The sequence below is a fragment of the Marmota monax genome, unplaced genomic scaffold (assembly GCF_021218885.2).
Source record: "Marmota monax isolate L192 unplaced genomic scaffold, Marmota_monax_Labrador192_F-V1.1 WCK01_AAM20220418_F8-fsc00054, whole genome shotgun sequence".
Taxonomy (NCBI): domain Eukaryota; kingdom Metazoa; phylum Chordata; class Mammalia; order Rodentia; family Sciuridae; genus Marmota; species Marmota monax.
Genome location: NW_026692145.1, coordinates 2,898,183 through 2,923,692, shown reverse-complemented (window position 1 = coordinate 2,923,692; position 25,510 = coordinate 2,898,183). Strand labels below are relative to the sequence as shown.

Below are 25,510 nucleotides of genomic sequence, written 5' to 3'. Positions count from 1 at the left end.
CAAAAGCATGTACCTTTCAAATGGCAAGCTCTTCAACTGCCGTTTATTCCCATATTCCAAAAGCTGCCTTTGGGTTCTTCCACTATTAGAAAGATGAGTTCAAATAATTAATTAATAATCCAATAAACTACTAAAACTCGAGCCTCAGTTACTGTTGAAACCAAAAGCATCTAGATGAATGACATAGGTCATGACTTGTTGAAGATCACATGAATGGTAATGCCCACTTATCCAAGAACCAGGAAGAGAGCAACCTTAACTACATAGAACCCAGACATTTCTTTTTTAAAATTATTTTTTAGTTATGGTTGGACACAAAACCTTTATTTTATTTATTTTTTTAATGTGGTGCTGAGGATCGAACCCAGGGCCTCTCACATGCTAGGCGAGCGCTCTACTGCTGAGCCACAACCCCAGCCCCCCCAGACATTTCTTTTCTACAAATTTAAAAAGTCAACTGACTGGGGCTGGGGTTGTGGCTCAGAGATAGAGCACTTGCCTAGTACACGTGAGGAATTGGGTTAGATTCTCAGCACCACATAAAAAAATAAGTAATTAAAGGTATTGTATCCATCTGAAACTAAAACAAAAATTTTTTAAAAAGTCAACTGACTGATTATCTGTTTCCCAAATGCATGGCAGGAAAAAAAAGCAGCTAACTAAACAGCAGAAGAAGATAGCTCAAGTCAGTTGTACACTAGCAAAGAAATGCAGCTGACTGGTGGGAGAAACAAGAGCCAAGAAAGATATCACAAAAATAATAAAACCCAGAAAGTCTGGGCCATTTATCACTGAAGTGCAAGGCCTGACTTGCCTCCCCCACCCTTGCCTCCCGTCACTGCACTACAGCTGCCTGCAGAGGATAATAAGTGATGTTTATAATAACTCAGGTCATTAAGGAAAGGGCAAAATATGCACAGTATCATCTGTTCAAGAAGACAGGGATTTGTAGAATACATTTTGGAAAGATTCCATCAAAAATACGTTCTTAAAAATACCTCAATTCTTACTGGGGCAGACTTCCACTGTTTGACGAATTCCTTATGTGGAAGCATTCGATTAGAATTTTTTATCTTAGCTAAGAGCTTTGAAAGCTTCTTGCAGTGCATTCCTAGGCTGGTGTTTTCAAGTAAAAACAAGATCTTAATTCGACCTCACTTCCATTCCTCCAAGGTGTGACCTGTAGTGAGGAGCTGCTAGTGTAATATTGCTCAACATTTTTAATCCCTTATCCCCTCCAGTGCTTTCTTGCTCTTTTGCCTAACATCACCAGAAGGATGTTGTTGATCTTTCCTTTCCAAGTCTTGCATATAAGTCGCATATAAGACAAACAATAGGTTCATTGAATATATTTTCTCAAACTGCTTATGCCCCCTCATCTTTGTTGTGATTCTGATCCAACCCCTTAGGTAGGTAAGCCCCCATCCCCCTGCCTCCCAGTTGGGAAATATTGACTTAGAGCATCTTGCCAAAAGTGAGCAGTAAAGAGTACAATTTTTCAAGTGACTGAAATAAATTCTTTTTTTTGGGGGGGGGGTACTAGGAATTGAATCCAAGAGCACTTAACCCCTGAGCCACATCCACAGCCCTTTTTATTTTTTTATTTAGAGGCAGGATCTCACTGAGTTGATTAGGGCCTCACTTAGTTGCTGAGGCTGGCTTTGAACCTGCAATCCTCCTGCCTCACTTTCCCAAGCCGCTGGGATTACAGGCGTGTGCCACTGTGACTGGCTGAAATAGATTCTTTATTCCTTCTAGAATTTGAACAACTCCTATTGCCTCCCATGTTGTTAAAAAGAAGTAGTATACTACTGCATGGTATTTAATTACCTATAGCGGAAACTGGAACCCTTGCTGCAAAGTAGAGTTTTGGGCTTTGATTTGGGCTCTTCAGAAAGCCTGAAGAAGGCATGATACTCCACACAGGTCTTCCAGAAAGCTTTGCAGGCATCTCGGCTGGCCATTGTGAACTCCAAGGTGTCCTTGCACAAAGCCTATATAAAGCAATTTACATCTAGCAAAACATCCTTCCAGAATATTAAAGACTTTGGGATCCCAATGCCTTCCAAGCTTTTGGTCCCAGGGACTATAGGGCTTCTGATTTCCCACTCGGCTCCCCATAGGCTTCACACCTACTGAGACCAAATGATTGGCAACCTTCAGAGGAACAGACAGGGCCACTGCTCTCAAATAGAGCCTTCTCTAAAAGCCAGTCTTGCTTTACATACTAGCCTTAGACACTGTTTAACCCCCACCCCTTCTCTGCCAGGAACATTTTTATGAAGTTGTAAATCAGGTTAAAATGAACATCAAAGGGCATCCTTTCAAGGTGACAAGAAGTTATAAATGACCAACAGGAAAGGGGAGGGAGGAGGAGATTTCCTTACAGATGGAAGGGTTTATAGGATGATTACATGTCCATGAGGCTTTTTAACTTACCAGCAAGAAACACTTCTTCCTCTAGATGCTATCTTGTTCTATGATGTTCTGTGTTGCTCTTTTAACATATTTCAATCTGTCTTTGGGGACCTTGGCCTTCCAAGGTTCAAGATCTTCCCATCCCCTGACTCACTATATACCCTCTTTAGCCCAAGGTTACATGGCATGATTACAGCCACATTTTCCACAGCCCTACCAACCCACTGCACTGACCTCCCCACTTGTCTCATTTCTTTCCAGGTTCCTACTTGCAGCCCCTAGGGCTGACCATGAATTTCCCACTGGATCCAGTCTCCTTAACTGCTCAAATGAACACTTTAATATAATGCCAAGATTCAGAGAATGAAGCCCAAACTGGACCTTCTGTAGGTCAAAAATTATTTGATACACATGTTTAATTTCCTTTATGGTTATAAAACAATATCGTTTCTCACATCTTTGTCTCATCTTGTATGATGCAAACTTGCCCAATGATTGCTTATTTTGCTTATGTGTATACCCACTTCTCATATCCTGCTTGGCTTTGGCATGTAGTAGATACTCAACAATTTCTTTCTCAAGGAAAATAGGTAAAGTTACAGAGGAAAGCAGGAGGGGAAGGGAAAGGGGGAATTGAATTTGAATTCCATGAATATATGAAATTTTCAGCATGAACCAATTACTATGTAATTGTATAATGCTCTAATAAAAATAAATAAACCTCTAAAAAAGATATATGTTGTAAAATGCAGTGGAGAACATCAAGTGATTATGTCCATAGTCCTAATTCTAATCATTCATTCCCATTTGACTCATCAAACCCCTCAAAAACTATTTCCACAGAGATTTCCCTTACTTTACTCATTCTGAACTACAAATCAGATTTCTTAGTGTTTTGTCTTTGCTAATAGTGTGAGTAAAGCTCTGGTTGGTTATGTAGAGGCAAGAGAGGGGGCATATCACCCCTCAGGGCTGGTCAGCTTTTCACCACTTATATTCAAAACATTTGCAGAAGCAACCAAGAAATTCCAAATGAAAAGAAAAGCAAAAGAATTTATTAGAAATCTACTTACCAAGATATTGGCGTGAAGTTTGATAAGAAAATGTTTTCTCTTAAAACTCAACTTGCGGATTTTAGCCCAGTTGAAAGTATTGATCTTTGTATTTCCCTGTAATAAAACATGTAGCTGACTTTAGGCTGTGTACGCAAAATTTGGCTTGTAAAACAGGGCAAATATGATTGAAAATGCACTTCATAAATAGGACTGTGGTGTGTGTGTGTGTGTGTGTGTGTGTGTATGTGTGTGTGTGGTACTGGGGATTGAACCCAGGGGTGATTTACCACTGAGCTACATCACCAGTCCTTTTAAATTTGTTTTTATTTTGACACAGGATCTTGCTAAGTTGCTGAGGCTGGCCTTGAACTTGTGATCTTTCTGCCTTATCTTCCTGAGTCTCTGGGATTACAAGCATGTGCCACAGACCCTGGTGAATGAAACTATTTTTGATCCATCTCTTGCATAGAATGATCCTGTTGAGCTAAGTAGAAGCTATGGCCAGGTGTTTCAGGTGGGCCACAAGGCTGCTCTGGGGATGGCTTCTGGCTTAGACAGTGAGATCACAGTAGAAATGGATTATTTTAATAGGTTCATGAAACTCACTTCTTTCCCATGTTTCCAGAGTCAGCTGCTAAAAAAAAGACATATTTCTCCTACCACCCCATTTACCCAAATACCTTCAATAATTCCTCACTGCCTGCATCATCAAATCTTGGCTGAGTTTTCCTGTTACTTTTCTATTGAATATACAGCTGTCTTTCCCACTGCTCCCCCTCACAAAAAAACACTCTTTCATTCAAATCTACACCTTTCTCCTATAGTCTCTTCATTCTCCTTACTCAACATACCTTCCACATAGACAAGCCTTCTTACCAGCTTTGATAGCACCTTCTTGAGAATATTCGTTTTCTTTGAAGAAAAGATTCACTTTTTTTGGTACCAGGGATTGAACCCAGGAGCACTTGACCACTGAACCACATCCTCAGCCCTATTTTGTATTTTGTTTAGAGACAGGGTCTCACTCAGTTGCTTAGTGCCTCACGATTGCTGAGGCTGGCTTTGAACTCACGATTCTCGTGTCTCAGCCTCGCAAGCCACTGGGATTACAGGCGTGTGCCACTGCACCCAGCTGAAAAGATTCACTTTTTAAATTAGTGTTTTAGCTGTTTATAAAAACTTAAAATTGATATATGTTAATGGGGTACCATGTGATGTTTCAATACATATATAATTGTGCAATGTTCCAGCCAGGTTAATTATATCTATTTCATCAAATATTTTTTGAAATATTTTTAGTTGTAAATGAACACAATACATTTATTTATTTATTTATTTATTTTTATGTGGTGCTGAGGATCGAACCCAGTGTGTCACACATGCTAGGCAAGTGCTCTACCACTGAGCTAAAGCCACAGTCCTCACCAAATATTTTTATGATGAAAACATTCAGGGGCTTGGGCTGTGGCTCAGAGGCAGACTGCTTGCCTAGCATGCATGAGGTACTGCGATCCTCAGAACCACATAAATGTAAAATAAAGACATTGTGTCCACCTCTAACTAAAAAACAACAACAAAAAAAAAAACAAAAAAAAATTCAGGGGCTGGGGCTGCGGCTCAGAGTTAGAGCGCTCGCCTAGCATGCGTGAGGCCCTGGGTTCGATCCTCAGCACCACATAAAAGTAAAATGAAGATATTGTGTCCACTTAAAACTTAAAAAATAAATGTTAAAAAAACATTCAGAATACTTTTTCTAGCTTTGTTGAAATATGTAAGACATAAATGTTATCCATAGTCATCCTACTGTGAATAGCACACCAGAGCTTTTTCCTCCTATCTAATTGTAACTTAGTGCACATTGATCAACTTCTCCTCATCCTTCCCTCCCTCTATTTTTCCAGTCTTTGGGAACCATTACTCTCAACTACAACATCAACTTTTTTAGTACTTTCATTTCTGTCCCTGGCTTACTTCACTTAACATAAGAGCCTCCAGTTCCATCCATATTGTTGTAAATGACAGGATTTCATTCTTATTATGACTAAATAGTATCCCATCTTCTATATTTTTGTACACTTTCTTTATCCATTCATCAGTTAATAGAGGCTTAGGTCATTTTTTAAAATATTTTTTAAATTGTAGGTGGACATGATACCTTTATTTATTTTTATGTGGTGCTGAGGATCGAACCCATGGCTTCACATATGAGAGGCAGGTGCTCTACCACTCAGCTACAGCCCTGGCCCTCGTTTCGTTTTTATTACTATTTTTATTTATTTTTTATTCTAATTTGTTATATATGACAGTAGAATGCATTACAATTCATATTACACATATAGAGCACAATTTTTCTATTTCTTTTCAATTGTGAATGCCTTCTCTAGAATATTCTTATTCCTGCAGCCTATTTCCCTTTCTAACTCCCCTGTACTCTCTTGGATCTCCTGGTCTGCCTAAACAGCTTACCTTGTTTGTTCATTTATTTGTTTGTTCAAGAAGTAATCCATTCACATGGTTGAAAACCAAAAGCACACACAAAAGATAAATAGTATTGAAGGCAAGTTTGACGCCAGTCTCAGAAACTTAAGCAAGACCCTGTGTCAAAAAAATTAAAAAATCTGGGGATGGTGGAGTGCCCCTGAGTTCAATCCCTAGGACTCCCTGCAAAACACACACACACACACATACACACACACACACACACACACACGGAAAAAAAAGATATGTAGCATTGAAAAGTTTCACTCTCACCACCATCACCCCTACTCTTGTTCCCACCTAACCATTCCCTATAAGCACCACATATATTAGTTTGTTGATTATTTAAAAGTCTGATAGCACTATTGGGACCAAGTCTTTCTCACATTCAATGTTAGTTTCTTGACTGCCTTTTGTCTGCTCGCTCTTTCTTTGAAACAACCTTCCTTAACTCCCAACTCTGGCCCTGTGGCCTGGATAGCTTCCTCAGGTCTTGGCTTAAATGTTAAGGCCCTCTCACCTGTTATCTTAGTGCCCTACACTTCTAGCTCATACTCCTGGCCCTTGTTTGTAATTACTTATTTAACTATCTGTCTTCTCCTCATTAGAAACCAAGTGCTATGAATTCAGGATCATTCTTATCTACCTCTGTAGCCCTAGTGCCTGGTACAGAATGCACAAAGAATATACTGAAATAAAGGATGAATGAATAAATGGCTTCCTAACTCCCTAAATAACTAAAAACTACTGACTTGCACACTTTAAAACAGTTTAATTTTATAGGATGTAGTCGATGCTCTTCAGTAGATGAATGGATAAAAAAAATGTGGCATATATACACAATGGAATATTACTCAGCAATAAAAGAGAATAAAATCATGGCATTTGCAGGTAAATGGATGGAGTTGGAGAAGATAATGCTAAGTGAAGTTAGCCAATCCCAAAAAACCAAATGCCGAATGTTTTCTCTGATATAAGGAGGCTGACTCATAGTGGGGTAGGGAGACGGAGCATGGGAGGAATAGACGAACTCTAGATAGGACAGAGGGGTGGAAGGGAAAGGGAGGGGGTAGGGGGTTAGCAACGATGGTGGAATGTGATGGACATCATTATCCAAAGTACATGTATGAAGACACAAATTGCTGTCAACATACTTTATATACAATCAGAGATATGAAAAATTGTGTTCTATATGTGTAATAAGAATTGTAATGTACTCTGTTGTCATATATTTAAAAAACCAATTAAAAACCCTTTTAAAAAAAGAAAGAATATGATAAAGAACACAGAGGGCTGGAGTTGTGTCTCAATGGTAGAGCACTTGCTGAGAATGTGTGAGGCATTGGTTTCGATTCTCAGCACCACATATGAATAAATAAATAAAATAAAGATATTGTGTGCATCTACAACTAAAAAAAACACTTTAAAAACAAGAACACAGAGATAAATGTCTATTCTTTGACTGAATTTAGGGTAGAGACACAACATATTCTAAGTAACATCAGCTGTATTGTTCCCAACTGCCTACAGAAATATTCACATTGAAAGAAATCACAAGCAACATGGTAGCTCTACCTTGCTACCATTCCCATCTTTTCCAGTGCAGTAAGAAATGGCAAGGACCAGGGGTTAGAGTGGGAAGGGTAACAAGGCCCTCCTGGATAAACACATATACCTGTGATCCATTGAGGCTTTTAAAATTTGTTCTTTTTAGGTATATATGACAATAGAATGTATTTTGACATATTATACATATATGGAGTGTAATTTTCCATTCTTGCAGTTGGACATGAAGTGGAGTTACACTGGTGGCGAACTCATAATCGAACATAGGAAATTTATGTCCAATGTATTCCATTGTCTTTCCTATTCCCATGCTCCTCCTTTCCCTTCATTCCCCTTTGTCTAACCCAATGAACTTGTATCCCCACCTTATTGTGTGATAGCATCTGCATATCATAGAGAACATTTTGTCTTTGGCTTTTTGGGATTTGCTTATTTTACTCCATTGAGTCTTTTGCTCATCAGTGTGACTGACTCTCATGCTGAAAAGTTTATAACCAAATAAATGAGAAGGCCAAGATTCTCTTAGCTGAATCCTTACATGACCTGTTTGGTAACTCCAGAGTTCTAATTTGGTCTTGGGGGTCAGTGGGCCTTAGGTCATCTCGCTTCTCTCTTACAAGTGATTTATTCACAACAAAGTCCTGGGAAAAGAATGAGCCAGTAAATAGCAACAGTCAGTGGTAAAGCTGAGCACTAATGCCCTACCAGCTAGCACTGGGCACCTCCATTGCAAACAGAAATGAACAGAAGCATTGCACATTTTGGACCCCTCAAGGTGTCTCTGGAGGTCCTGGACAGTGTCACAGCCTACATTTTTTAGATGCCCTAATATACTTGCTCTAGAAGTTCCAAAGAGCTTCTTGACTTTACTTCCCTACCATGCTGGCCTCAACAAATGTGTGAACCCCTTAGAATGTAGATAGTTATTTATAGATTTCACCTTGAAGCAAAGTGCATTGAGGGGAGATGGCTTACCCCAGACCTTTCCAAGCATTATTTCCCTTTCTAGCAGTTGGTAAAACTGAGTATTGTGATCACCCAGGGAACAGACACCCAAGTTTGAGTGGAGATAACCTGGCAAGCTGAAGGACTTGGAAGGAAAGAGTTGTTACCCGTAACACCAGGACTCCCATGTGTGCAACAGCCAGGTGAATCTGCATTCCTTCACCATCACTGGCAGGGTGGGGCCTGATGCCATACATGTCCAGTTTCCTTGCTATGTCCAGTAGTAGAATATCAGATTCAGCTGGATTTTTGCCACTGCAAGGGGAAAGAATTTATGAGCCTAATAAATCCAGCACGCATGACACCTCCACTCTGAGAGCTCCATCAGGAGGTCAGTGTTTTCTTGAGCCTGAAGCTTCTCAGGCTTAAGGGCTTGCTTTCAAGAATCTGTTCCCAGCTTTAGTGTCCTCCATTGGGGAAGCAGGTGCCAGTTAAAGTACTTACATGTGCTTCTGATGAAAGTGCATGATCTTGCTCTCTAAACAGTCTTGGTTTGGTAAGTACCGGCTTTGTGCCAGATGTTTCTTGACTGTTTCTTCATGAAAGTCTCCCAGTTCTGCTGCATGACAAAAGAAAGTGACATTTTTTCACGTTACCATCGAGGAACTAAGCAACTCAGCCATTGCAAACAGAAATGAACAGAAGCACAGCACATTTTGGACCCCTCAAGGTGTCTCTGGAAGTCCTGGACAGTATCACAGCCTACATTTTTTAGATGCCCTAATATACTTGCTCTAGAAGTTCCAAAGAGCAAACTCAGCCTAATGATCTCCCCCAAATAGTTTTTTCTTTGCAGTTAGTTGTAGCTCCATGCCTCTGACTTCATGCTATACATATATGTGTATTTCTGTAGGGGAGGACCGACTGGCTATTTTTCAAATTATGAGCAGTTGGTATTCATGTTTCAGTATAGTAAGTTACAGACATTGTGTCCATCTACAACTAAAAAAAAATTAAAAATAAGAACACAGAGATAAATATCTATTCTTTGACTGAATTTATGGTAGAGACACTAGATATTCTAATATGAGCAGCTGGTATATGGTGTTGCAGTATAGTAAGCAACAGACCTATTACCAAGATTACAGCTGCATGTTTTGTTGGGATTTTCTTTTCCCACATTCTTCTTATATCTCCTACTTCCAACTGGCCCCTGTTAGAGGTTGAATTTTCTCTCTCCAATGTGGAAATCCTAACATCCAGTACCACCAAACATGGTTCAATTTGGAGACAAGTCCTTTAAAGAGGTGATTAAGTTAAAATCAAGGACATTGGGAGCTCTGTAATTCAATCTGACTGGTGTTCCTATAAAGGGAGGAAATTTGGACATACAGAGAGATGCAAGGGATGTGAACACAGAAAAAGGACCACGTGAAGACATAGCAAGAAGACAGCCATCTGTAAGCCAAGGAGAGAGGTTTCAGAAGAAACCAAACAAGCCAACACCTTGATCTTGAACTTCCAGAATCATAAGAAAACTATTTTCTTTCCTTTAAACCACCCAGTATCTGGTATTTTTCCTTGACAGCCCTAGTAGACTAATTCATCCCCCCAACTTCACTCCACCCTGATCATATATTATCAAGAAAGGGGAATAAACATGCTAACTATAATGCAAGCCAGTCTCAGCCAATTTATCACTCTATACATTGGAAATCTAGTAAATCCCCAGCTATCTGGAATCCCCAGGAGATGAATCATTCTGGAAATTATTCTGGGCTTTCAAATACCTAGCAGTGTATGCATGATCATAATTTACTCTTTTCTAGATGTCTTCAGCTTATTATTATAAATACTTTTTATAGCATTATGCCTATGCAGGCAATTGAGGTATTTAGGGATTATCTGCCCCTAATTTAAAAGGCCTCAGGCTGCTTTGACATTTGGATTCTTTTGTCTTCTTTATAGTTGTTTTATTAAATTGTTGTCATCATTGTTGTTTTTGCTTTTTTCATATCAGGTTTATATGAATTACTTCCTGGTCATCGAATTCTCATCTAACATAAAATGGAAAATCAGATCTCCACACCTATTAGAAGTGTATGTTCTATAAGAGTGAATACACTCTTGCTGGGCACGGTGGTGCATGCCTGTAATCCCAGTGGCTTGGGAGGTTGAGGCAGGAAGATTGCAAGTGCAAAGCCAGCCTCAGTAACTTAGTGAGGCCCTGTCTCAAAATTAAAAATAAAAAGTACTGGGGATGTAGCTTAGTGGTGAAGTACCCCCTGGGTTAAACCCCCAGTACCATAAATAAATAAACAAACAAACAAACAAATAAATAATTAAAAAGCGTAAATAGATTCTCCATGAAATCCTGTGGTAAGCAAAATATGTGAACAATAGGGTACCTAGTTTGAGAGCTAGAAGGATTTTTGTTTGTTTATATTCTCTTTTCTTTCTTTGTGTTCTATTTGTATTTTGGACAGATAGTTTGGTCATCTTTAGACAATTAAGGTACACATGTATATTTCAAAATCACAATATGATGAAAATCTCCATATATCAAACATTTCTAAAGGCCAATACAATGACTTGTTAATTTATTTATTTGTTCATTTATTTTACCAATACTGATAAATGTACAAATCTCACTAATAATCAATCAGGCTTAGATAGCCTCACTAATTAATTTAATCAAATGTTCAAAATAGAAGTAAATATAAATTCTTCACAATTTTTTTTCCAGAAAATAGAGAAGGGCATACTTACCAATTCATTCTAGGGGCCCAGTATTACCCCAATACCCAAGCCAGATAAAAACATCAACAAGAAGAGAAAAGTATAGGTCAATATCTCTTGTGAATACAGAGGCAAAAATCCTCAATAAAATACTAGCAAATTGAATTCGGCATTATATAAAAAACATTGCAGGGGCTGGAATTATGGCTCAGTGGTGGAGCACGTGTGAGGCACTGGGTTTGATTCTCAGCACCACAAATAAAGAAATGAATAAAATAAAGGTCCACCAACATCTTAAAAAAAAAGATTGTATGCTATGACCAAATAAGATTTATTTCAGGATTTCAAGGTAAGTTCAACATATGAAAATCAATTAATGTAATACACCTATTAATATAATAAAGGACACAAATGCACACATACACACACACACACACCAAAAAAACACCCCAACTCATTATACATTATCATCTGAATAGATGCAGAAAAGGCAATGAGTAAATCCAACACCCATTTATGGTAAAAACACTTGGCTCAGTGACAGAGCACTTCTTTAGCATGTATGAGGCCCTGAGTTCAATCCCCAGCCCTGAAAAAAACAAATAAGCAAAGAAAAAACCTACGGCTAAGGAGGGGAGGGAAAAAAGGAAATACTGGGGAATGTTACTGACCAAATTATATTGTTATTTTGTGTGCACATATGAGTATGTAATAATGAATCCTCCCATTATGTATAATTATAATGCACCAGTAAAAATATGGGAAAAAACCTTATAACTACTATTATAATCATACCACATGGTTAGAAACTAAATGCTTTCCCTTAAGACCAGGAACCAGACAAAGATATCTGTTCTTGCTATCTCACCCAACATGATACTGGTGGTTCTAGAAATTACAGTTGGGCAAGAAGAAGATATATAAAGGATGTGCTCGAAAATGGAAGAGATAAAATTGTCTTTACTTGGAGTAAACATGATCTTGTATGTCAAAAATCATAAAGAACCCACAAAACTACTAAAACTAATAAATTAGTTCAGCAAGAAAATCCTGATATACAAAAGGTAAATATATTTGTATATAATAGCAATGAACAATCTGAAAAAAAATTAAGAAAATAGTTGCATTTACAGTAACATCAAGAAAAGAATAAAATACTGAGGAATAAATCAAACAAAAGAAGTGTAGGACTTGTACACTGGAGACTACAAACATTGATGAATTTTGAAAAATGATTTACACAAGTGGAAAGATATTTCATGTTCATGGACTAGAAGACTTGCTATTGTTAAGATGGCAACTTTTTCCAAAATTGAGCTATAAACATAGGGCAATCCCCATCAAAATCCCACAGACTTTTTTTTTTTTTGTAAAAATCAATAAGCTTAAAATTTAAATGGAAATGAAGAGATGCAAATTAATCAAAACAATTTTGCAGAAAAAATAAAGTTGGAGTATGTACAGTTGCTTATTTCAAAACCTATAACAAAGTTACAACAATAAAGTAAGTGTAAATAATGATAAAAGGACAGATGTTGAGATTGATGAACCATAATTGAGAGTCAAGAAATAAGGTCAAAAGACAAATTTAATGTCTTAAATTCTCAAATGAGGCAGGCCTGGTGGTGCACACCTATAATCCCAGCAGCTTGGGAGGCTGAGGCAGGAGGATTGCAAGTTCAAAGCCAACCTCAGCAACTTAGTGAGACCCTGTCTCAAAATAAAACTAAAATTAAAAATAAAGGCTGGGGAATGTAGCTCAGTGGTTAAGCACCCCTGGGTTCAATCTCTGGTACCCTGCACCTCCCCCCCCCAAAAAAAAGGTCTATAGTAAGATAACTCTTTTAACATAGGCAAAAGTTTTAAATAAGCATTTTACAAAAACAAACAGCGATAAGCACACAAAAAGGTGTCAAATCTTTAGTCATTAGGAAAATGCTGATAATTATAATTGCAATAAGATATGTCTTCATAATCACATATTAATGAAGGTATAGAAAAATTGAAAATCTCATACATTTCTGGTGTTAATGTAACAATTTGGAAAACAATTTGGCTGTTTCTTAAAATATTCAACATAAGTATTTCACAACACCAAGCAATTAACACTCAGGAATCTGCCCAAGAGAAATGAAAACAGATACTCATATAAAGACTGGTGAGCCAATGTTTATAACATTATTTATTATAGCTGGAAATAATCCAAATGTCCATGACCAGGTGATTAGATGGATAAAATATGGTACATACATAAAATGGAATACTATTCAGCAACAGAAAGGAACAAACTGAAACATTTATGAATTTAAAAAATATGATGAGTGGAAAAAGATACAAAATACCACATATTTTATCATTCAATTTACATGAAATGTCCAAAAAAGGCAAATATGGAGAAACAGAAAATAAACTGTGGTTGCCTGGAGCTAAGCATGGGAACAGAGTGTGATCACAAATGGGCCTGAGAGATCTCTTTTGATGTTATAGAAATGTTCTAAAACTGGATTGTGGTAATGGTTACACAACTCTGTAAATTTACAGAGTTGAGTTGTGCATTTTTAAATAGGTGAATTTATTGTATGTAAATTCTACATCAATAGAGCCATTTTAAAAAATACACCACACATCAAACTTTTGACTTATTTTTCTTCCTTCTTAAGTAACTAAGTAGATATTAAAGTCCTTTAGTATATTCGTTTGTTTTTGCTTTTTGTTTGTGCAGTGCTGGGATTGAACCCAGGGCCTCACGCATCCTGGGCAAGTTGTCTACCACTAAGCCACATCCCCAACCCTAGACTTTGGAATTATTAAACACAAGACCCCACGCTGAAAACATAAGAACATCTAAGACTGGGCTTGTTTTTCTCTTCATGCAGAACTATGACAAGTTAGGAAGAGAACTATTACATACAAATAAGTAAATATCACCAATAACAGAAGGTGACAAATGTCATGAGCACTTTCAGTATCACCATGCTGGTCCAAACTATCATTATCTCTCCTGTAATTTCCCCTTATCTGGTCTCCCCACTCCCACCATTCCCTCCTCAGATCTCTTTTCACCACAGCAGCTAACATGATCCTGTTAAAATCTAATTCAGATTATTTTACTCCTCTGCTTAAACTGCTTCAATGCTTTCCCATCTCATTTTAGAGTCAAGCTGTATGTCTTTAATATGTTTTATTTCTTTTCTTGAAACAGGGTCTTGTAAGTTGCTAAGGCTGGCCCAGAACTTTTGATGTTTCTGCCTCAGGATCCTGAGTTGCTGGAATTACAGGTGAGTGCCTAGGACTTGGTTTTCAATTTTTTTAAAACCAGGTATTGAACTCAGGGACACTCAACTACTGAGCCAAATCCCCAGCACTTTTTATATTTTATTTAGAGACAGGGTCTCTAAGGCCCTTCAGGATTACTCTCTCCATGTCTCATTCAGCTCCAGCTAGTCACAATAGCTTTTGATGTTTCCCCAAGACACGTAGTATGTTACCACCTCAGGCCTTTTGCACTGAATGTTCTCTCTGCTTAGAACTTTCTTCCACCACATTTTGCTGCATGGCTTGGTCTCTCACCTCCTTCAAGTCTTTGTTCAACTGTTCCCTTCACAGTACATTTTCCTCCACTTGCCACCTTATTTAAATATTGTACCCACTCTCAGAATCCCTTATCTCTCTTCCATGCTTTATTTTTCTCCATTGCCCTTATCACCTTCTAACGCTGTCAACATGTGAACTCCATGAGGGTGAGGATTTTTGTTTTAATTCCTTGCTGTGGCCTCAATTACCTATAATAGTATCTGGCACATGGCATGTATTTGATAAGCAAAAATGAATTTTTGTTGAATAAATGGCAAAGAAGGGTTACTAAGGGAGTCCATAAGGGGGAAGCTTCATTTGAAATGTATAAATTGTGTTTGAGAGGAAATGTCCTGTTAGAGAAGATGAGTTCCAAGACAGACTTAAGCAGGTAAGAACGTCAGGATGCGGGGTTCTTGAATGCCTAGAATACAGCAGGTGTTCAACGAATATTGGATGAGTGAATAAATGAACAGATAAATGAGCAATCTGGTTGTGACTGGCATACTATCTTAGTGTCCAGTGAGCCTGACCAGGATCAATTATGAAAAACTAACTCACTGGAAGTTTAGTTCCCTCCTCCACAGCTCCCCTATGGAAAGAGCTTCTATTGATAAACAAAATAACTCCTGGGAAAGCTGAAGGGCTCTATGCTATGCCTGAAATTGGCCACTAGGGAATGCTCAAACACATAAGGCAGAATTGTTAAGAATGAAATTGGGCTCCCCGAAAAAAGGCCACCCAGAAACCCCAACCCCCTGGTTGCTACTTTAAGAGGCAGCCAATGGAGAAAGATGTTTTCCAACAATGTTTCCTCCATCTGCTCTACCCAGGCCCCACATCCCAGTGCCAAACAAAATATTGGACACATGGTTAATGACCTTGGCATTCAGGATCTTCAAAATGATGCTTCACTTTCCACTACTTCTCCTAAATAGACACCATGCTTGAGCTCTACTGGGACATTCTGCATCCTCCATATATGCTGCTTCTTGCCCCACCACCATTTCTTTCATGCTGTTTTCTCTGCCTATCATCTATCCAATTCCCCAGTTTCTCTTTCAGGTCCAGCACAAAAGCCACCTCCTCCTTCAGCCTTCCCTGATTACTATTGCTCTTACTGCCCTCTGCCTTGCTGAGATACTTCAGTTCTTTTTATTTGTCCCAGCCAGGAGTCCCTTGATAAACATGGATTCAGACACCATCCGCATGCAAGCACTTCGTTCTGGAGTTCCTAGTGAAATCAACCATTTATGGACTGGCAGAAAGGTAAGGGGGCAGAGGTCAAAAATGAACTTATGAAACAAGAAACTGAAGTTATGGTCCTGCAGGATTACTAAGGAACAGTATATTCTTGGGAGGCCTCTAAAATAGAGAGAAAGTCCAGCTGGCCTTAGAAGAAGAGATGTTATCTTCAGCTGCCTAGACCCTACCCTTAGGGCTACAGGAGCAGCCTGGCCTGTCCAGTGTCAACCCTCCCAGGCAGGCCCCCACTGTTCTGCCTCCTCCGCCTACCTTTGTTATTTAGTCTAGTCCAACTACGGCTGCTAGGATATGGGGAACACTAATAGATGCCTGGGGCCTTTTTCCCTTTTAGCCTCTCTCCACCTGCTGTACTCTGTGCTTTGTTCTCTGAAACCATGATAAAGAGCAACACAGAAATCATATTGAACGTGACAGTGTGCTACAGAGAGCACATACCAGAGATGTATCCTGGGGGCAAACAGAGGCAGTCAGTGCCTGCCTGGCAAAGTCCATGCCCAGATTTGTCCAGACCAGTTCCTGGACAGCAAGCCCAGGGGCAGTGGGAGGGGCAGGTTGGACTGAGGTAAAAGAAAATCAGCATTTACTTTTAATCTACAGAACCACCCTGTGAGAGGGTATTCTTATTTCTATTTTAAAGGCAAGGACACTCGGGCTCAGAGAAGGAAAGGGACTTGCCCTCCACAGTTAGGAAGTAGTAGAGACAGAACAGAATTTGATACAAATCTCAATGGCTGCAATGAAGCAGCCTCTTTCTGCTGCACCATGCTGTTTCTCTAGATCTTATCCAGGCTGTCTGTCCTTTTAAGCCCTAACACAGTGATATTCACACTGGGATGTTCAGCTCTTTTGCTTGGGTCTCCATCTGGCTGAGAGGCCCCAAAGCAGACATTAGTTACTTACATTGTAAGATGTGAGATACCATCAACGCTGTACAGTTGTCACTGCAGGGAAGCCTTCCTAGAGCCAAATCCTTCTTTATTTGAAGAGTAAAAAGATACCTGCAAAGAAGTTGGGAAAAATCTCTTAGAGAGAGAAACAGGAATAAGAAAGAGCATTTCACTTCTGCCAGACCCAAGATAATTCAAGAGACGAATGGCACCCCCAGTGGTGAGTAATTCGTAAGATTTGCTTCAGCCCCAAACCAGCCCCAGACCACAAAGTGCTGATCCAGCATTTTGGCAGTTTTTGCAGCCATTAGGAATCACCCTGGCCAAATCCTCCCGCCAACTTGAGGGAAGTGGCCAATCATTCTCTGGTAGTTTCTGCCACGTAGCAAAGCCACATTCCAAACAAGAGAGAAAAGAAGAGCCAGCAAGAATGAAGGCACTTTTGAGGCCAGTACTGAACTGTTGAGAAAGTGCAGTCAAAGGCTAGAGTGTAGCTCAGTGGTTGAGTGCTTTCCTAGCATGCATGAGGCCCTGGGTTCCATTCACAGCACCACAAACAAAATAGTGTTACCAAGTACTCTCTTCAATAACAAGAAGGTTGGTGGACCAGGAATGATCAGCCTGGTTTACACTTATACAGAGAGGGGTGACATGATTTAACAAGGTCATATCACCCAAAGATTATGATTTCAGAAATCAAGGACTTGGGGCCAGGCTTCTGCCCACGTTATTCCCTTTGCCTGAATTGCTATCTCTATCATTGGAGCCCAGCCCAACACTTTACGCAGAAGAGGTATCATAAGGAACAATTGCTGAATGGAATTAAGCCTTTTTCCCCACCAGCATCTCACCAGGGACCCTTAAAATGAAGGTTGGTATTTGGGGCTCTACCAAACAGATAGCATTTGTCCCACACATTTAAGGTCTTATCAAAGGAGAATCAACTTTTGGGAAAAATGTGTATAATAAAGACTCCACCACTGCTTTCTTCCATGGTCCAAGATAAAATATTGATTTTATTTTATACATTAAAACATTTATTGAATATCTACAGTGGGTGCTTCCCTATATAAAATACAATAATTTTTGGCACTGGGAATTGAACCCAGAGCCTTGTATATGCTGGACAAGCACTCTGCAAGTCAGCTACATCCTCAGCCTTTTTATTTTACTTTGAAATAGGGTCTTGCTAAGTGCCCAGTGTAGCCCTTAGCTTATGATCCTCTTGCCTCATCATCTTGGAGTAGCTGGCTTATGGCTGTGCACCACCACTCCTGACTAAAATGCGATTTTCTGAATGAAGTTCAGTTGACCTTTTTGGTAACTAATTAAGCCTTGAAGGCCATGTGGTGGATCAAAATTAATTGCAGGTGATAGACGAAAATACAGATTGAAAAATTTAGCAGATGATTATTCAGTTTACAAAAGCATTAATCATTATAATCCTTAGAATTGTGAGCTCCCTAATGCATTAGAAATGACTCAATTAGAAAAATTATATTTGCACACCACTCACAGAAATCCACATATTAGCCTCAAACAAGTATCCTTATGAATTCAGCCAGTTAAGTATTCTTAAATGGACCAATGGGGAAAAGCGAAAGGGAACTTAACCTTTGCCATTGCCTGTTTTCAAATAGAGATGGAAATGAGAAAAAAATCAGTTCAGTTGCTAAAAGGAAAGTGAATTTCTTTGTGTTCCTAACAAGAAAGAAACTTCTTGTCATTTGACACGTTCCTTGCTGTTAAGAAGGCAGCTGCCTGCTACAAATACCAAATCTTTCCTCTGAACAGCTGATGAATCATTCATCATCACATTGATTTTCTCGGGTTGTTTTTTTTTTTTTTTTTTTTTTTTGAGGGATGGGGAGAGAATGTGTTTATCTCCATCAAAATTGGTCATAATTTAAAACTTAACTGAAATGGGTTTATGAATGCGAACTAACATAAATACCAAGATAATAGGTTATCTGGGAAACTGGCCTACAACTCACAAATGTGGAGAGAATTTGGAGAGAAAAATAGGAAGAGAGAGGCTTATGAAAAGTGACTTGTGCAGGACCTCTCAGAAAAGTTTCCTTGTATGAAAGGGGTGAGGTTGAACTATCTATGAACCATGTAGGAGGGGAGACGTCAGGAAGAATAACTGCCAACATCCTGTGATGTTGGCCAAATCATTTTAGCTCCCAGGACATGTTTCCTCATCTGTAAACCAAGAGGGTTGGACTGGGTTATCTCTTAGATCTGTTCTATGTTTAAGAGTCTAAGTCTAGAAAGCAGAGTAAGGGTTGGGGGAGTATTGTATTGACAATGAATTTTTGCAGAAGTAGGTTTACATTGTCATTCCAAAGGGCATCTTTCATAAGTATACATCATCATTACAGAATGTCTCGGATTCTACTTATGAGATATATATATATATATATATATATATATATATATATATATATATATACACACACACACACACACACACACACACACACGCCTATTTTCAATGTTCACAGAAATCAGCTGGTATCATGCTATGAGGGAGAGCATGGTTATTGCTGTAGCAGTTAATCACATAACCCCTAAGGGTCAGCCAGGTTTGCTACCACTTCTAGAATATCACCCCTCATTCTCCCTGAAGCTCCAAACTTTTGAAGATTTACATCTTGGAGACCAGCCAGGCTCTTTCTCTCTCCTGCTCCTTTCCATCTCCCAGAGAGTGACATAGGGCCAAGTCTTGCTAAGGGGAGCCAGAAGCCCCTTCCCAATCAATGGAGAATGATGATCCTCAAGTAACATCATGCAGCAGACACAAAGGTACTATACCTTGTAAGTTCTTCCCGAAGATGTCCAGGGTCCACTGGGAAAAATTTCACCATAAATTTGAAAACAACCTCCTTAGGATCTTAAAACACAATATCTCCATAAGTTGTAATTAAATGTCCATCATAACAGTTACAGGTCTTTACACACAGAAACATACACAGACACCCACCCGCACCTACTTCTTTACTTTCCTCCCCTTTCTATTTGTCCTTTCCATTAGACTTTTATTTTAAACTTCAATTTTTCATTTGTATAGTGTCTTTATGTGGACAGGAATTGGAAAAGTTTTCCCACCCCTCTCCTACCCACTCTCCCTTATAGTTTCTTTTTTTAAAGATGTGCCGCCTTTGGGGCCTACTATTTGTCCTCGGAAATGTCCTATTCAAAAAAATCTACCACTTGCTGCTTGAGATTCTGCATTCCTGCTTGAGAAAAGGGCCCAAGTTAAGCTGGAACACATGATTATCACTTGGCTTAAGGCTCTCATAAAGGAACTAGAAGCAGTGTGGACCAATGTCTATATCTTGAAATATACACTAGAAGAACCATATCTACCTATTTTTGCACCTACTTGCATTTGAAAATAAGAAACTTGAGCCAAGGGTATGTGCAGCTCAGTTGTACAGCACTCTCCCAGCATGCACAAGGTTCTGGGTTTCATCCCCAACACCACAAATAAGAAAAGAATATCAAAAGTAGTCACATTGGACATAATTTTTCTATATTCATATATGAATACATGACCAGTGAAACTCTGTATCATGTCCAACCACGAAATAGGATCCTAATTAGAATAAGTTATGCTCCATGTATGTATAATATGTCAGAATACACTCTACTGTCATGTATACCTAACAAGAAGAAACAAGTAACTACATACACATAGCATTAGTGCCATTCAATACATGATATTCTGTAAATATTTCTTGGATGCCTACCATGTGCCAAGGACTATATTAGGCAGATTCTGGGAATACAAAGGCAGCTATTAGCTGCCAGTGTGGTAGGTGAGTTGGATATCTAGATAGACAAATCCAAATCCACAAAGTGTTGTAAGCACTGAGTACTGGGAAAGCACAAGAGGGAGAAAAAAGTTTGAAGACGGTCAAGGAAGTCTTTCTAGAGGAGCTGAGAATGGAACAAGGCAACCAGATTCAGCAAATAAAAGTGCAAGAGTCCCAGTTCAATCTGAATTTCATTTAAATAATAATTACATGGGATGTACTATACAAAAAATCATTGTTTATCTGAAATTCCAATTCCATTGGGCATCCTATATTTTATCTATCATGCCTACACCAGAGGTTAGTTTTGTTAAAGTCAGCAGAGATAGGAATACAGATGGTTGGTGACAGGGGCAAAGCTAGAAAGGTAGTCAGAGACCAGTGCTTTGGGTCATCATGCTGAGGAGGTTGGACCTTACTTGGTGGGTAAAAGGGAGCCAGGAAGCATTTTAAGCAGGAGACCAATGTGGTCAGGGTTGTATTTTCAATAGATCCCTTTGGGAGTAATGTAGATGATGGATTGGGGAGAATCAGTTTGGAAGCTATTAGAATAATGTGACAGATGATCATTACACAGCAGGAACAAACAGAACTGTGAGAAGCACCCACATGTAAAGAGCAGGTGGGGGAAGAGGAACCAGGAAAAGAGGTACCGAACAGTGTTTTTCAAAGTGTTGACTGACGTCCATCTGCCTCAGAAACACCTGCAGAAGTGGTTAAACATGCAGATTGCTGGTGGACAACCCAGAAATAAGGTTCAGGAATCTGTATTTTAGCAGGAACCCCAGGTGATCCTAAGGCACTCTGAAATTTGAGAACAACCACACTAGATAGTGAACTATAGGGGGAAATATTTCATGCATAGAAGGCACTCGAATATGAACTGAAGCAAATGGGGGCTGTTTGTGATGGCATAAAACTAATGACTCTTCAGGCAGAAAGTGAATGGCATTGCAGATTGACATTAAGGATGCTTGAAGATTTGCAGTGCCAGAGCATGAGATCTATTCCTAGAGCCAATCCACAGAGCGCCATAATTACCAGTGTTCTTCAGATGTACTCAAAGATCCAGTGGCATGATCTCCTTCATCTCAGGCAAAATTAAAACAATTTTCTAAATTGCCAAATATACTGAATGTATGAAGGATTGAGATAATATGTCAAAGTCCTTTTCTCGCCTTATGTTAAGGTAAGGAATAGTGTGGGATTGCTGAAATATTTTTCAAGTGTGAACTGCAAACTATATTCCTTAAATGATTTTCCATACTTACTTTTTACTTGCTTTGTTAGGGGTTTCAAAAGTTCCAACCAAACCTGTAATAACATCAATGAAAAAAAATTGTTAGAACATGGCATTGAGCACAACAGTTTTTCTTTTGGTACCAGAAAAAGGGCAACAAGAAATAAACAAATACCAGGACTATTTAGCTTTCTAAAGATAGTTGGAAACAAACAGCAGTGTCATAGAGATGATGTACCTTCACCACAATCTGCCCACTCATATTTTTCCAATGACAGTGAATGTTTTTGATCTATAAACTCTTTGTTGTTGACATTTGAATCACTGCTCCCCTGCCTCAGTTGGATGACAAAGGTGTCACACACAAGTCTCATTAGTTGCTACAAAGACGAATGAAGGCATTTGGCTCCATTTTTGAATCCTACCGACTCCCAAAGGACTGTTTAATAGACCTGAGGAGCCTTTCTGGGAAGGTTCTGGAGTAGATATGCCAGCGCAGGACACAGTAAAAGAACATCGTGAATGTTAGGACTGAAAAAGAGGAAGGAAGAATCCCCTAAAGATTTTCTGGGGAGGTCAGGAGCCTTAATTCTGGGGATCGAGGTCCAGCCTCTGGAAAGTCAAAATGGATACAGTGTGGAGAACTGATCAGAGTGTGACAAAACTGGAGCATGTGGTAGAAGAGTTTGTGTTTGAAAAACTGAGGTGACTTTTAATAAACAAGGAGGAAGGGGCAATAGTTATTACATTCTATCACTTTGTAAGGTGTGTGTAAATGGTGTTTCTTTTTTCAGTTAAGGGATTGAGCCCTACATACCTAGATGCAAACTGCCTTTGCAAGCATTTCTAGACACACACAAAACAAGCCTACAATAAAAGAAACTTACATTGTTTCCAGAATGGCTGCAGAATTCTAACCCAAAATATTCCTTTTCGGCAAGATTGAGATGGCTGCAACTCAGGTTAAACAGTGCCTTTCCAGATGACTTTTGCTAAACAAAACAAAGAGATCACAGCACAGTTTGCATTTTCTTAACCTTATGTTGTCGCTGCAGTTTGGAATAAAGGGTTGAAGCAGCAAGACTCTCTCGTAAAGCCCCTTTCCTTTACCCACCACATCATTTAAAGGACCTGATTCCTCCTAAAAGATGTTGGGAGCTTTACAAACACATATGTGCATCTTATGTATATATGGTTTCAGCAACATCCCTGAAAACGCCTCAGCTTAATGATAGCCCTTCTTGGAAAAAGAGAGCCTTGCACTTAACTATGGCTTGATCTGCAAATTTACCCTTTCAATGGAAATTTTAATCAATTCATCTCACAGGCAATTTGAATGATTTTCCCCCAATTGACAGTTAGTTTAATCAAGATGTAAATCTGACCCTTTACTCCCCTGCTTAAAATCCTTCAGAGGCTCTCCTCAGGATAAAGCTTATATTCCTCAGTAAGAGACCTGCCCCTCCAGCCTCATTTCTTGTCCCCTCTCCCTGACACTTTCCCCTAATAATCACAGCCTGCTCTAAGTTCCCCACACATGTCAAGTTGCTTCATGCTTCTTTGCCTCTGCTCATGTCATTCCTTCTCCACAGACCTTCCTTCCCACCTTTCTGTGGTTGGCTTACTCCTACTCAGCTCAGATGTCATCTCCCCAGGGGAGCTGTCTCTGATGCTATCAGCCTTATTGGCCACAGGCAGGCCCCTGTGCTCCCATGCACCCTAGCTCACCTCAAACGTGGTGCTTCTTATGCTGTCTATCTGCCCCCTAGACTGAATTCCTTCACAGCTGGGACTGAGCTTTCTATCTTTCTTTTTAAATATTTTTAGTTGTAGATGGATTCAGTAGCTTTATTTTATCTATTTATTTTTATGTGGTGCTGAGGATTGAACCCAGTGCCTCACATGTGCTAGGCAAACGCTCTGCCACTGAGCCACAACCCCAGCTCCAAGATGCCCAGACCGTGCTTTCTTTTCCTTGTTACCCATCTGGTCCAACTCAAAACCTAGCACATAGTAGGAAACCTTGAATGTTTGCTAATCCAATATGAAAAGGACCAAATTAATCATATGCACTCCTTGAGTAGATTTTGCTTGATAGTTTTGCCCACCAACTCTCCATACGGGAGTCTCTGTTCACATAAGGCCACAAATATTTTCACATAAGGCCACAAATATTTCTGCATAAAGCCCACACACACTGAGAGCATGAAGCAGTGGCTTCCTTAGACTTCTTCTCTGAAAACAAGAGCTTTGAAGAGCTGTCTGTGGAAATCTCTTTGAACTTAGTATGGCTGGGGCTAATCTTCAGCCGCCACCATTGCCAAACCCAAGGGTTGCTGTTTGCAAGGAAGACCGTGATGGGAAAATTGGGCCCTGGCTGATAGGCACAAAGACAAGCTGCTGAAAACCTCTAGTTAAAGCCGAGTCACAAGGCGCCCGGAGCGCTGCAAAGGAAGCTGGGTGCAGGGAAATGTAGCTGGAAATCACCGACCCATAGAATCCACAGCAACCTTGAGAGGTCAGAAAGTCCATCCACCCCCACCCCAAGGCAGCAGCTCACTGAAAAGAGCCCACATCTGGGATTTAATAGCTTCCAGGAAGGCGGCCTATCTCGCCCCTTCCCCCACTGACCAAAAACACACCCCTCTCCCCCTGGACTTCCCTCCACTTGGTTACACAGCCCAGAGCTCCACCGACTCAAGATTCATTTGGGTTAACCAGGATCCTATTTTTAAATGCAAATAGGCCGCAAAGGGTGAAACCTATTGCATCCCTAGCACCTGGAGAGAGAGCTGCTGTACTGAGGAAAGGAGTTTGATTTGATGTGGGAGTTCACATGGGAGCTCCGGCCGGAAGTCAGAGTCAGCCCTGAGGGTGGGGGGTGCCAAGAGTGTGGGGGGCTAGGGGTGAGGGTGCCTGGTAGGGGGAAGGGGGCGGGGGCGTTTCGCCTGTGTAGCAACCTTGCCTAGGGCAAGTGCTGACACAGACCATTCCAGACAGATGAAATCGCTCCTATTTTTAAAGTCCTCCAGACAAGGAGCTGCCACGGGATTTTTATTATGAAAAAAAAAAAGGAATTTCTAAAGAGAGAGGGATGACAGCAATACTTTTTCCAACACCAAAGAAACATTTCAGTCACAAGGACTAAATTCCAGCATAGACTCCAGTTTCTTTGCAAATAATTTAAGACACTCAAGATTTTCCTTTTTCCTCTTCATTTTTAATTCTTATTTTCCATCAGGGCACTTAATCCTCCCTGTCAACGCTGCCACATTCCATGTGTTTGTATATTTAAATGTTTCTGTAGTCACAAAGAATATATAGCCATCCTTTTAAGGTTTCAAATCAAGGCTTTCTGCTCCCTTCAGTAAGATCCTATACCATGTTTATAAGAATAATCCCTTGATTCTTTCATCCCTGTATATGTTGCCAAATGACTCTAAAAGCCTTTGGCATTTATGCATTTGGAGGTCAGGCGCTCACATGGCTAGTGTCCTTCACCCCCATCTCTGTCCTGGACAG

The 25,510-nt window shown here is 39.7% G+C and overlaps 1 protein-coding gene across 1 annotated transcript in view; it reads right to left on the bottom strand.

Moving 5' to 3' along the window:
* The window catches only part of Frmd7 (FERM domain containing 7), a 90,566-nt gene that overhangs the window by 3,228 nt on the left and 61,828 nt on the right, over nt 1-25,510 (bottom strand). The window contains exons 2-10 of the mRNA XM_046468922.2: nt 22,876-22,980; nt 22,020-22,062; nt 19,745-19,778; nt 16,941-17,038; nt 8,967-9,081; nt 8,630-8,777; nt 3,492-3,587; nt 1,831-1,994; nt 14-82 (exon numbers count right to left, since the gene is read on the bottom strand). Of these exons, the coding sequence (XP_046324878.1) occupies nt 14-82; nt 1,831-1,994; nt 3,492-3,587; nt 8,630-8,777; nt 8,967-9,081; nt 16,941-17,038; nt 19,745-19,778; nt 22,020-22,062; nt 22,876-22,980 (872 nt within the window). The remainder of the gene's footprint in view (nt 1-13; nt 83-1,830; nt 1,995-3,491; nt 3,588-8,629; nt 8,778-8,966; nt 9,082-16,940; nt 17,039-19,744; nt 19,779-22,019; nt 22,063-22,875; nt 22,981-25,510) is intronic.